Source organism: Geotrypetes seraphini, chromosome 5 (assembly GCF_902459505.1).
Source record: "Geotrypetes seraphini chromosome 5, aGeoSer1.1, whole genome shotgun sequence".
NCBI lineage: Eukaryota > Metazoa > Chordata > Amphibia > Gymnophiona > Dermophiidae > Geotrypetes > Geotrypetes seraphini.
The window spans coordinates 39,159,877-39,172,587 of record NC_047088.1 but is presented as its reverse complement, the minus strand read 5'-3'; the positions used below and the strand labels follow the sequence as shown (position 1 = coordinate 39,172,587).

Genomic DNA, 12,711 nt, shown 5'->3' with positions numbered 1-12,711 from the left:
CAGGTGGTCGTAGGTTCATATTAAACACAGATACTTCATGTGACTCCAAAGGAGTCGTTTATTACATTCAGTGCCCTTGTTTAAAAATATATATAGGGCAGACCACCCGTAAAATTAAGACTCGTATTATTGAGCATTTGAGCAGCATTCGTACAAAACGTATCACCGCCCCTCTAGTTCCCCATTGGCTGAGCGAAGCACACACACTTGAGGATCTTCAATATACGGTGTTATTACACATTGAACATTTTCAAGGTGATCTTTCTAAATTACTTATTCAAAAGGAACAGCGGTTCATCTACAATTGGCACACACTTACCCCTGATGGATTAAATTCAGAGATTGACTGGCTATTACTATAACGTAACGGAGAGTGTCTCGTCATTTTCTGGTTGATCTCATTTCCGGCAAGGTCCAATTTTACAAGTTCCGGTTCTTTAGCTTATAAAACTAGAGCGTTGGTCTCTGGTGTTTAGTTTGCCCACCTTTGCGGTCTGGTCTAGTATCAGTGAGCCAACATTTGGTATGTAGATTTATTGATACTATTTTCGTAATACTTACATAATATTCTTTATTGTGAGATTACTAGTAATCTTTATGATTCTATTTCAGATCTATTAACGTTAGTTGAGTTAATAAAGTTGTTTATTGTTTTAATTTATTTTCTCTAGCATCAATGTCCCTCCCTGACGAAGATACGAAACCTAGGTCGGGGGGACAGGGACTATGAAGTAAAAGGCACACATAGAGAACAAAACCTTTTAAAAGCACATCACTTTGTTTATGTTTGTTTGAACGAGGATTAACATCACCGATTACCATCTGCCAGAGATAAGTACACCATTTAATACAATTTACTCACGCTGAGATTTTGGGTAATATTTTTCAGGTGCTCGAGGGACAGTGAAGGCAATGATGGTCCCTTTGTTAACCTCGTTTTGGTGATAACACTTAAAACACTGGTTATAAGGTCTGAGCACTTCACATTTAAATTTAAATTTATATATTATTTAGTATTTTTGTATAAGAGCTGTGACTAATGAAATCGCTATAGACTTTCATCACAGAATATAATTTTATTCCTCCAGTGATTAGGCTATATAACCTCAAACACAGTTAAAACAGTAAGGAGGCAAATTCAACACAAGGAAATTCATTTTAATTTAACAAGTCAGATTCTACATTAGGAAAAAAAAATGATGGCAGTTAAGGACCTTAGCACTCATGTCATGCTGAAATTACTTCACAGTACTGTAGCCTCTGACAGTTAAAAGAGGTCATAGACACAAAATAAAATGTAAAGAAAGCAGAGAGGATCCTTAGCCACACAAAAGTGAAGGAAAGCAAAGATCAACTAGACCACTTCCTTTCAGCTAAGAGGATCTTTTTGTGTTTCTCTATGCTTTTTTAAATTGTTATCATTTTATTTTTACCCAGTTCCACAGGGAGGCTGATATGTTCTGATATTACTCCCAAGTCTATTTCTTTTGAGTGTTATTTCATGATCCATTGACTTTGAACACCGCATGCACTAATGCTTCTTAAGCTTTATTTATAATCATTTAGATATGTGAATACCTTTATAACATACCCCTACAAGAGATGGAAGATAAAGACATTTTTGCAAACCCCCAAAATATGAGCACACTCAGATTCTTATCTCATATTATAGGGTATCCCAGTGCAGACCCTGTACTATTTGGGAAGCTTTGCTTTGATATGAACTTTATACATTTAGCAGGACATTGTATAACTGTCTGCTTCTGGAAAAATACTTGATTCACTGGATCACATTTTCTCTAAAACCTCTCCTCAGTCTTTTAAAAATACTAATGCTGTAGAGATTGGGGTATATCTGATGTATGGTTTTTGGTGCACCCTTGTGTTCTCTGTTGTATTCATTGTCTTTTTTCTCTATTTCTGATGTGCTCAATAAAAAAATTGTTACACGTAAAAATACTACTAATGCTGAACATATATTCAGGTGCTATGTAGTTGTATTTGGGTAACATATATAATGTAACCAGTAATAAGACGCTTTAGCCTGGGCCTGCTTCTTCAGCAGGTTTAGAGGATTTTATTACAGGAAAAATAATTTCAGAGTACTGCAGATACAGAAAACATAAGGTTCATTTTTTTTATTGTGTTCTTATATGGGTACCCTTTGGGTTGGCTTATGGGCGGGGCTTTTATCTGTCCAAATTGATAAGAGTTCTTTTCTTGTAATTGTCTTTTTATTGTTGTAAACTGCTGAATTTGACTGTACAGTGAAATAGCAGCATATTAAGTGAATAGAAGGGTAAATAGTGGAGTTCCACAGGGGTTTGTTCTGGGACCGCTGATTTTTTTTTTTTTTTTTAATATCTTTATTCATTTTAAAACCAAAATGAAGTGCAACATATTATACAGACATTTTACACTTTAACAGCCCTTAGATCTAGATATGGAAATAACTAGTGAGATAAATAATTTTGATGATGACACAAAGTTGTTAAACTGCAAGAGGATTGTGCAAAATTGCAAGAGGATCTTGGGAGACCGGGCATCAAAATGGCAGATGACATTTAATGTAAGTGCAAAGTGATGCATGTGGTAAAGAGGAACCTGATCTATAGCTACATGATGCAGGGTTCCATGTTAGAAGTCACTGCCCAGGAAAAGGATCTAGGTGTCATCACTGAGGAGATGTTGAAACCCTCAGCTCAATATGCAGCGGCAGCTGAGAAAGCAAATAGAATGTTAGGAATTATCAGGAAAGGAATGGAAAACAAAGATGAAAATGTTTTCATGCCTTTGTATCGCTCTACAGTACGGCCGCACCTCGAATACTGTGTGCAATGCTGGTCGCCATAACTCAAAAAAGATATAGCGGAATTAGAAAAGGTACAGAGAAGGGTGACAAAAATGATAAAAAGGATGAGACGAATTCCCTATGAGGAAAGACTACAGCGGCTAGGTCTCTTCAGCTTGAAGAAGAGACGGCTTAGGGGTGATATGATAGAGATCTATAAAATACTAAGTGGAGTGGAAAGGTTAGATGTAAATCACTTGCTTACTCTTTCCAAAAATACTAAAATTAGGGGGCATGCCATGAAGCTAAAAAGAAGTAGATTTAAAAACAAACTGGTGAAAATATTTCTTCATACAACGTGTAATTAAACTCTGGAATTTGTTGCTGGCGAAAGTGGTGAAATCAGTTAGCTTAGATGAATTTAAAAGAGAAGTCCAAATATTGAGATGGCTTGGGAAAATCCACTGCATATTCCTAGAATAAGCAGAATAAAATCTGTTTTAGTACTTCGGATGTTAGAAAACAGTATACTGAGCTGAGTCCCATTATGGCAATTCTTATGTTCTTAACCTGTAGCAAAGAATGAAACAAGCTTTCACCAGTTGAGACATTAAGCAGCAATATAACTCACCTGTTGAGAAAACCCACAAAAGAACTGGTAGAGAAATTGGGGTAAAATGAAGCACAGGTTCTGGAAAGTGAAAAGAAAAATTACTAAAGAAAAAAAAAAATAAAACCCTTACATCTCAGTTTTATCTTCATCAGTTCACCTTTTAAGTTCTAGTGTCTTATGTGATAAGGCCCTGATGTCAATGGCTGGAAGATTCTTCCAAGTAAAACTGAAAACAGCTTAAAACTTGTAAAACCACCGATAGAGTTGTTTTATGACCATTGCATTTCACTTCATCACTATTTAGACAAGTAACAAAGAAAGTTATTCTCAATGATAAACTGCATTCAATTACAGCCTCACATACCTTGTAGAAAAAATACTGTACGAGGTGTGCTATTCTCACATAGTATAAATGTCCATGTACAAGAAGTAATTTCCGTAAGTGCTTGAACTTTGGAACAGCATAATCGCTATTTCTTGCTGCTTGGCGACCCTCTTTGCCCTTTATACCTGCATAACAAAACAAATGTGTAGGCTACTTACTAATATGGTGGTTCAGGCTTAAAACAAGTCTGTTTGAAGTAACTGATTTCTGTAGCATCAATTAAAAGCCTTCTTTAATCCATAATATCACATTTATGTGACACCTCTTAAACCATGTCTGATCCTTGAGATTATTTATCAAACAGTATACAGTTTCGCCAGTGAAATTTCCCTGACCTCCCAAATAGCTGAACTTTAATAGCAGAATTAACCTAACCATGAAGCCTCTCCACAAGAACTTCAAATCTCGAATCATGTCATTAAATCACAATCATCTAAAAAGGAAAAATAAATTATATAATTAAGCTTATAAAAAGTAAACTCTTCTAAAATGTACAGTTAATATGCAAAATCTTAGTTAACTGGTCTTGTGCATATAATTCAGGATCTTCTTTAATAGCACACATTTCCCATGGAATACAGGAAATGTTAAAAAAGGTAAACAACTTTTCAAGAGACTAGATCATATTTCTGATTAGCTTTTGACAGCTAGGGGGCTCATAATCGAAACAGAAATACTGTACATCTAAAAACCCGTCCAAGTGCCAATAATCAAAATGGCTTTTTAGAATATCCAGGGATATTTTAGGCCTCAATATCGCTGTACACCCAGAGAAGAAAGGGGCGTTTTTGGAGGAGTGGTGTGAGCAGGATGTGGACTGACCTAGACTTAGTCATACTGCAGGGATAATCGAAAGTTTGATGAAACCGCTTAGACGGAACTTACATATTGTGACTTAGGGGATCTAAACACAGGTCTAAGTGCCCAAAAGATATCCAAAGTGACCAGATAACGACTGCAGGAACAAAGTATAGACCCCCCCCCACACACTGCCGTAAAAACCATAATAAAAATGTACATATTTGCCTCCGGAACATTAGCACCTGGCATAGGAAAGCCTAGTAGAACTGCACAAAGGTGACTTAAGTAGTTGGAGGTGAGCTACTGGATCACAGAGAAGAGGACCCAGGCCCATACATTAATGGTGCAAAATGTGAGGCCACCAAAAAACCCCAAAATCTTACTGTACTGCCATATAAGTGCTACTTGCAGCCATAAAAGCTATTGGGGTTGTAGAAAGGTGGGTCTAGTAGGTTTTGGGGGGCTTACTGTAAGTTATAAGGGAGTTATGGTGAGATATACACCCTTTTTGTAAAGTTCACAGCAGTGCCCTGTAAGGTACCCCACTGCTCTCTTGTTATGTCTGGGTAGCCAGTCCATCACTTTCCTGGCCCCTCCCACATCCAAAAGGTCTGTTTTGGATGTTTCTGACTTGGATATATTTTTGGTCGAGAATATGGTATAAAGATAGACATAGTGGTGGTCTGGACGATCATATGCCTAGGACTTACAGATGGACGATTTTGAATAAACTTATACTTTAGATGTATTTTCCGAGAATGGACATTTATGCCCTGCCGACTTTGGGCGACTAGCACCCTATGTCCAAATCGGACTTAGACGTCTCTTTTGATTATGCCCCTCCACGCTTTCTTCAGTAGAACAAAGCATTTCTATTTATTCAAGTGTAATTACTATATATATACACTTGAATATAAACTGAGGTAACTTTTTTCTCCTATAAAGGGGAGGGGGGGAGGAGAGTTCAACACATATAAACAGATGGTTTATATTCAAGTACCTCACCCAGCCAGGCTCTGTACCCAACCTTCCTCCCTCCCTACCAGGTTCTGCATCCAGCCTGCCTCCCTCCATGGCTCTACACACTGTCTCTCCTCCCTCCCTTGATGCCTTGCAGACCTTCCTTGGGTCTGCCGTTAGCCAAGGTGGTCCAGTGGTAAACCAGGGCAGGAGCGATCTACCTATGCACCTATTCCGTGCAGAGTCAATAACTAAAATGGCTGCTGCAAGTTCAGTGCTGGACCACTAGGTAAGTTTTCTAGAAGTCTGGGAGGCGGGAGGGAGGTGTGATTTTTCAGATTCGGCCAGGACAGGAGGCAAAAGAGATCCCTAATGTCCCGGCTCACCGCTGGCCACCAGGGCTTATGGCAGACCAAGGGTAGGCCAACAAAGCAATGTTACTTACCGTAACAGTTGTTATCCAGGGACAGCAGGCAGCTATTCTCACTAATGGGTGACATGATCCAAAGGAGCCCCGTTGCGGACGCCTCACAAGCAGTCTTGCTCGAAGAAAACTCGAAGTTTTGAGTCGCCCGCACCACGCATGCGCGAGTGCCTTCCCGCCCAGACCAGGGTGCGTCTCCTCAGTTCAGAGAGCTAGCAGAGAAGCCAACCCAGGGGAGGTGGGTGGGACGTGAGAATAGTTGCCTGCTGTCCCTGGATAACAACTGTTACGGTAAGTAACATTGCTTTATCCCAGGACAAGCAGACAGGTATTCTCACTAATGGGTGACCTCCAAGCTAACCATAGTGGGATGGTGGGAGAGTTGGCAACTTAGGAGAATAAATTTTGTAATACTGTTTGGCCAAACTGTCCATCCCGTCTGGAGAAATTATCCAGGCAATAGTGAGAAGTGAAGGTATGAACCGAGGACCAAGTGGCAGCTTTACAAATCTCCTCAATCAGTGTCGATCTGAGGAAAGCTACAGAAGCTACCATAGCTCTGACCTTATGGGATGTGATTTTTTGGTCAAGGGGCAATCCAGCCTGGGCATAGCAGAATGAGATGCAAGCCGCCATCCAGTTGGAGATGGTGTGCTTGGAAACGGGGTGTCCCAACTTGTTCGGATCGAAGGAGATGAAAAGTTGAGGAGCAGTTCTGTGAGGTTTGGTGCGTTCTAGGTAGAAAGCCAAAGCATGCTTACAGTCCAGAGTATGAAGAGCAGATTCTCCAGAGTGAGTGTGTGGCTTCGGAAAGAACACTGGCAGAACGATGGATTGGTTAAGATGAAATTCCGAGGCAACTTTCGAGAGAAATTTCGGATGGGTGCGGAGAATCACCTTGTCATGATGGAAGACTGTAAAAGGTGGGTCCGCGACCAAGGCTTGGAGCTCACTGACTCGTCGAGCAGAAGTGAGGCCAATGAGAAACACCACTTTCCAAGTGAGATACTTCAGGTGAGCCTTGTGAAGAGGTTCAAATGGAGGTTTCATAAGCTGTGAGAGAACAACATTGAGGTCCCAAACCACTGGAGGCGGTTTGAGGGAAGGATTGACATGGAAAAGTCCTTTCATGAATCTGGAAACCACAGGATGAGCGGAGAGAGGTTTCCCTTGAAGAGGCTGATGGAAAGCAGCAATTGCACTGAGGTGGACTTGTATGGAGGAAGATTTGAGGCCAGACTGAGACAGGTGCAAAAGGTAGTCCAAAACTGAAGGCAAGGAGGAATGTTGAGGCTCCTGGAGCTGAGAAACACACCAAACAGAGAATCTATTCCATTTTTGGTGGTAGCATTGTCTGGTAGCAGGCTTCCTTGAAGCTTCCAAGACATCCCTCACAGGTTGGGAAAACTGTAGAGGGGTTACGTTGAGAGGAACCAAGCTGTCAGGTGTAGAGACTGCAGGTTGGGGTGAAGTAGAGATCTCTGATGCTGTGTAAGCAGAGATGGAAAAACTGGTAGAGGATATGGCTCCCTGCTGCTGAGTTGAAGTAGAAGGGAGTACCAAGGTTGTCTGGGCCACCGTGAAGCAATCAGGATCATGGTGGCACTGTCTGACTTCAGCTTGACCAGAGTCTTTTGAATGAGAGAAAATGGAGGAAACGCATATAGAAAGCGATTCGTCCAGTCCAGGAGGAATGCATCTGACTCGAGGCGCTGAGGGGTGTAGATCCTGGAGCAGAAGTGAGGCAGTTTGAAGTTGTAGGGGGGCTGCAAAGAGGTCTATCTACGGGAGAAGATATGATGAAGGGGTGTGGAGTTGAGGGTCCACTCGTGAGGTTGTAGAAGACGGCTCAAGCTGTCTGCTAAGGCATTGTCCACCCCCTGAATGTAGACCACTCTGAGGAAGGTGTTGTTGTGAGTCGCCCAATCCCACACTTTCAGAGCTTCCTGGCAGAGGGAGGCCGATCCCGTGCCTCCCTGCTTGTTCACATAGTACATGGCGACCTGGTTGTCTGTGCGAATGAGGACAATCTGATCGCAAAGGAGATGTTGAAAGGTCTGGAGAGCGTTGAAGATCGCCCTGAGTTCTAGGAGATTGATGTGGCACTGGCGGTCCATGCTGGTCCATTGACCCTGGGTGATGAGGCCGTCCAGATGAGCCCCCCAAGCATAAATCGACAAGTCGGTCGTGAGGACTTTCTGATGGTGGGGGGTTTGGAACAAGCAGCCTCTGAAGAGATTGGAGGATAGCATCCACTAGCAAAGAGACTGTTGCAGAGCAGGAGTGACCTGGATGTGTTGAGTCAGAGGGTCGGATGTCTGGGACCACTGAGACGCCAAGGTCCACTGGGGCGTCCTGAGGTGAAGTCTGGCAAACGGAGTTACATGTACTGTAGAGGCCATGTGGCCTAGCAAGACCATCATCTGTCTCGCCGAGGTGGAAGGGTGAGAGGACACTGAATGGCAGAGGTGAAGAAGAGCCTCCATGCGTGGGGGAGGGTGGAACGCTCGGAGTTGGGTAGTATCCAGGATCGCCCCGATGAAGGGGAGAGTCTGGGAGGGCTGTAAGTGGGTTTTTGGGAAGTTTATCTCGAATCCCAGATGTTGTAATAACCAAATTGTCTTCTGAGTTGCGAGGTCAACTCCCTGAGACGTGGAATCCTTGATGAACCAGTCGTCCAGGTAAGGAAACACTTGGAGGCCGTGATTCCTGAGTGCTGCGGCTACCACTACCAGGCACTTGGTGAAGACTCTGGGGGATGAGGCCAGGCCGAAGGGAAGCACTCGGTATTGAAGATGAAGATGTCCCACCTGGAATCTGAGGAATTGGCGTGAGGCCGGATGAATGGGGATGTGAGTGTAGGCCTCCTTCAGATTCAGAGAGCATAACCAGTCGTTCTGCTCGATGAGGGGATACAGGGATGCCAAGGTCAACATGCAAAACTTTTCTTTGACCAGAAACTTGTTGAGCACCCTGAGGTTCAAAATGGGTCGCAGATTGCCAGTTTTCTTCGGAACAAGGAAGTACCGTGAGTAAAACCCCTTGTTCTGTTGGTCCCGAGGGACCGGTTCGACAGCTCCGAGCTGCAGCAAGGCCTGGGCTTCCTGAAGAAAGGGTGGTCTGCATCAAGTTGAAAGGATACTCTCTTGGAGGATGTTCCAGAGGAACCTGGTGGAATTGAAGGGAGTATCCCTCCTTGACGATGGAAAGGACCCAGAGGTCGGTGGTGATAGTCGTCCATCGATGGAAAAAATGGTGGAGGCGACCTCCGATAGGTGGAGTTGCTGAAAAAGGTAGAATGACAGAGGTTATGCTCTCTTTGAGACAGTCAAAAGGGCTGAGGAGCCTTAGGAACAGCAGATGGTTGAGGCTTTTGCTGATGTTTCTGCGGGTGCTGCCTCTTCACAGGCTGCCGGATGGGGGGAGCCTGTTTCGGGAGGGGGGGGGTAATGCCGCTGGTAGATCAGCGGCGGGCGTGATTGACGAGGAGGAGCAGGCCAGGGCTTCGGACGCAGGATGGACTGGAATGACTTCTCATGGTCCGAGAGCTTCTTGGTTACCGCCTCGATGGACTCATCAAAGAGGTCGATGCCAGCGCATGGAACATTGGCAAGCCTGTCCTGGAGGTTGGGGTCCATGTCAATAGACCTCAGCCATGCCAGCCGGCGCATAGCCACCGAACATGCTGTGGCCCGAGCCGCGAGCTCGAAGGCATCGTAGGAGGACTGCATAAGCTGCACCCGGAGCTGGGATAACGAAGCTAGCGCCTCCTGGTACTCGAATTGTGCCCTAGGATCCATGTAGGGCGTGAACTTCTGGAGTACGGACAAAAGGAACTCCAAATATGTTGTTTCAACTATCCCCCCTGGAAACAATCTACACTTAAGCAGATGACATCCTTGTCCTCCTTGAGACTGACCAGAACCTCACCAACCTCCACGAAAACATTACAGTTTGCATAATGAGACTCTGTGCCTGGTCCCTCTCGGTACAGATGAAACTAAACGAATCAAAAACAAAACTACTCTGGCTCGGCCCAAAATTCGAATACCTGCCTACCCTTTTCATACTACCCACAGGCGATACACTTCAGCTCGAATTCTCATGCAAGGTCCTTGGTATCATTATCGATTCCTCTCTCTCCCTCAATGACCACCTCAACTCCTTGGCAAAATCATGCTTTTTCAGCCTCCACATGCTGAGGAAAGCTAGATCCTACTTCAGCCAACAACACTTTGCCATCCTTGTCCAATCCATCATCCTCTCCAAACTAGATTACTGCAACGCCATCTACTTAAATCTATCAAAAAAAGTCTTCTAAGACTCCAGCTAATCCAGAATACTGCAGCCAAACTGATCTTCTCAAAACGCAAATCTGACCATGCTTCCCCACTCCTTGCCAAACTTCACTGGCTCCCAATAATCTCCAGAATCCATTTCAAATGTTCTTGCCTGGCTTTTAAGATCATTCATGGCATCCTCCCTCCTCTTCTCCCACTGTCTTTCAACTCCTCCAGTCCAGACTCCTCCAGAACTGCCCAAAGGTATAAACTAGCCTTCCCCTCCCTACGCGGCATCCACTTTGCAGGCAAACTGGGAAAATCCCTTCTCTTCAAAATCACAGGTCTTTGGAACGACCTCACCTCCCCGTTGCGGAACCTGAGCTCCCTTCAGTTATTCCGCAAACAACTGAAAACCTGGCTTTTCAACAAATTGTAACTCTATCCTTCCCCCCCTTTTTTTCTCCCCCCTTCTTCACATAAGTTCATGTAATCCTTTTTCTTCTTCTCTACCTACTATTTTAAGTTCTTGTAAACCGTGTCGAGCTCCATACTCATGGAGATGATGCGGTATATAAATTTAAGGTTTAGATTAGATTAGATTAGGACTCTCGAGGCCATCATGGAGTTCTGGTAAACTCTCCTGCCGAACCGGTCCATGGTCTTTCCCTCTCTACCAGGTGGGACGAAGGCGTAGACATGGGAGGGATGGGACCGCTTCAGTGAGGACTCCACTAGCAGGGATTGGTGGGAGAGCTGAGAGCAGTCGAACCCCTTACGATGAACAGTGCGGTATCTGGTGTCCAACTTACCCGGCACCGTGGGGATCGAATAAGGTGTCTCGAGGCACCGTGCAAAGGTCTGGTCCAGTAGCTTGTGTAAGGGAAGCTTTAGGGACTCCGCCGGTGGTTGAGGGAGGCGCATAGAATTTGGACCCAGTATCCAGGGGGATGTCCATGTCATCAGCCATCTGTTGAAGGAACGAGGAGAAGGACAGTTGGTCGGCCGTCGCAGGGCTTCGAGACGGACTCGAAGAGGTCGAGGCCTCCGGATCCATTGGGGACAGGGATCGAGACGGTGAGAGAGATCCCATTGTGTCCTCGAGCTCCGGCACTGGTGGAGGAGTAATGGTCGGCGGTGAATACTCCAGGTATGCTTGCTTCGGATGAGGCGAGGCTTGCCTGGACGAGTTACTCGAGGAGTGCCTCGATCGGTGATGTGGACTGTGTCGAGAGGTCGGCCTCGATGGGCGAGGCGAGTAGGTCTTCGCTGAGGCCCCCAGGTAGTGGATGGGGCTGGAAGCGGTTGATTGAAGCAGGGGTGGTTGCCGTAAAGGCTCGAACCCCGTCGGGGTGATCAGTTCCAACGGAGGCACTCGCAAAGACTCTGCTCTTTGCATCGAGTGAATCGACTCCAACGGAGGCACTCGCAAAGACTCTGCTCCTTGTATCGAGTGAATTGACTCCAACGGAGGCACTCGCAAAGACTCTGCTCCTTGCATCGAGTGAATCGGCTCCAAAAGAGGCACTCGCAAAATCTCTGCTCCTTGCATCGAGTGAATCGACTCCAACGGAGGCACTCGCAAAGACTCTGCTCCTTGCATCGAGTGAATCGGCTCCAACGGAGGCATGGGCAAAGACTCTGCTCCTTGCGATGCATGCATTGTTGCCAGACCAGACACTCGCAGAGACTCTGCTCCCTGTTGAGAGTGTGTTCCCCGCTGAGGCACTGGAGGGGGCTCGACCTCGCAGGAGGCCTCCATGTGCCCAGGCTGGATTTGGGAAAGAAGCTGAGGCCCTATCGTGGTAAAGAGGCTCGATGAATTGCTTCTGTAGCATGGTATGGAACGAGGCCGGCAAGGATGGATCCGCTCCGTCGAGGACTCCATGAACAGCGAATCCCACAAAGCGCAACGGCGCTTGAAAGCACGTGCGGTGAGTGTGGAGCAAGGCCAGCATGATTTCGGGAGATGTTCAGGCCTGAAACACCGAACACAGCGTCGATGAGGGTCCGTTAGCGAAATCGTTCGCTGGCACTTGTCACACTTTTTAAAACCGGTGATAGGCCGGGACATAGGCCGAAAAAGCTCCGCCGCAAGATCGAAGCCGCAGGGCTGCGGCCATGTAGCCTGCTCGGTTGAACGGAACGAAGAAATTTTTTTTAAAAAACAATAAAACATGACGAAAATCAGCGATTAAGATCAAATAAAACCAAAACCGCGGACTTAGAAGGCACAAGTGAAGAAAACTTCGCGCAGAGAGTCGAAAACGGACTTCTCGGCTCCACGGAAAAGTAAGAACTGAGGAGACGCGCCCTGGTCTGTGCGGGAAGGCACTCGCGCATGCGCGGTGCGAGCGACTCGAAACTTCCAGTTTTCTTCAAGCAAGACTGCTTGTGAGTCGTCCGCATCGGGGCTCCGTTGGATCACGTCACCCATTAGTGAGAATACCTGCCTGC

General features: G+C 45.4%; 1 protein-coding gene across 4 annotated transcripts in view; it reads right to left on the bottom strand.

Annotated features, from left to right (window-relative positions):
• Nucleotides 1-12,711, bottom strand: part of ATP11C (ATPase phospholipid transporting 11C) — a 281,152-nt gene that overhangs the window by 81,701 nt on the left and 186,740 nt on the right. For all 4 annotated transcript variants that reach the window (XR_004539497.1, XR_004539499.1, XR_004539498.1 and 1 more), the window contains 2 exons: nucleotides 3,769-3,914; nucleotides 3,423-3,482 (listed from right to left, as the gene is read on the bottom strand). Coding sequence is in view for 1 of the 4 variants with exons in the window: in XM_033944970.1 (XP_033800861.1) it covers nucleotides 3,423-3,482; nucleotides 3,769-3,914 (206 nt within the window). In the remaining 3 variants the exon portion in view is untranslated. The remainder of the gene's footprint in view (nucleotides 1-3,422; nucleotides 3,483-3,768; nucleotides 3,915-12,711) is intronic.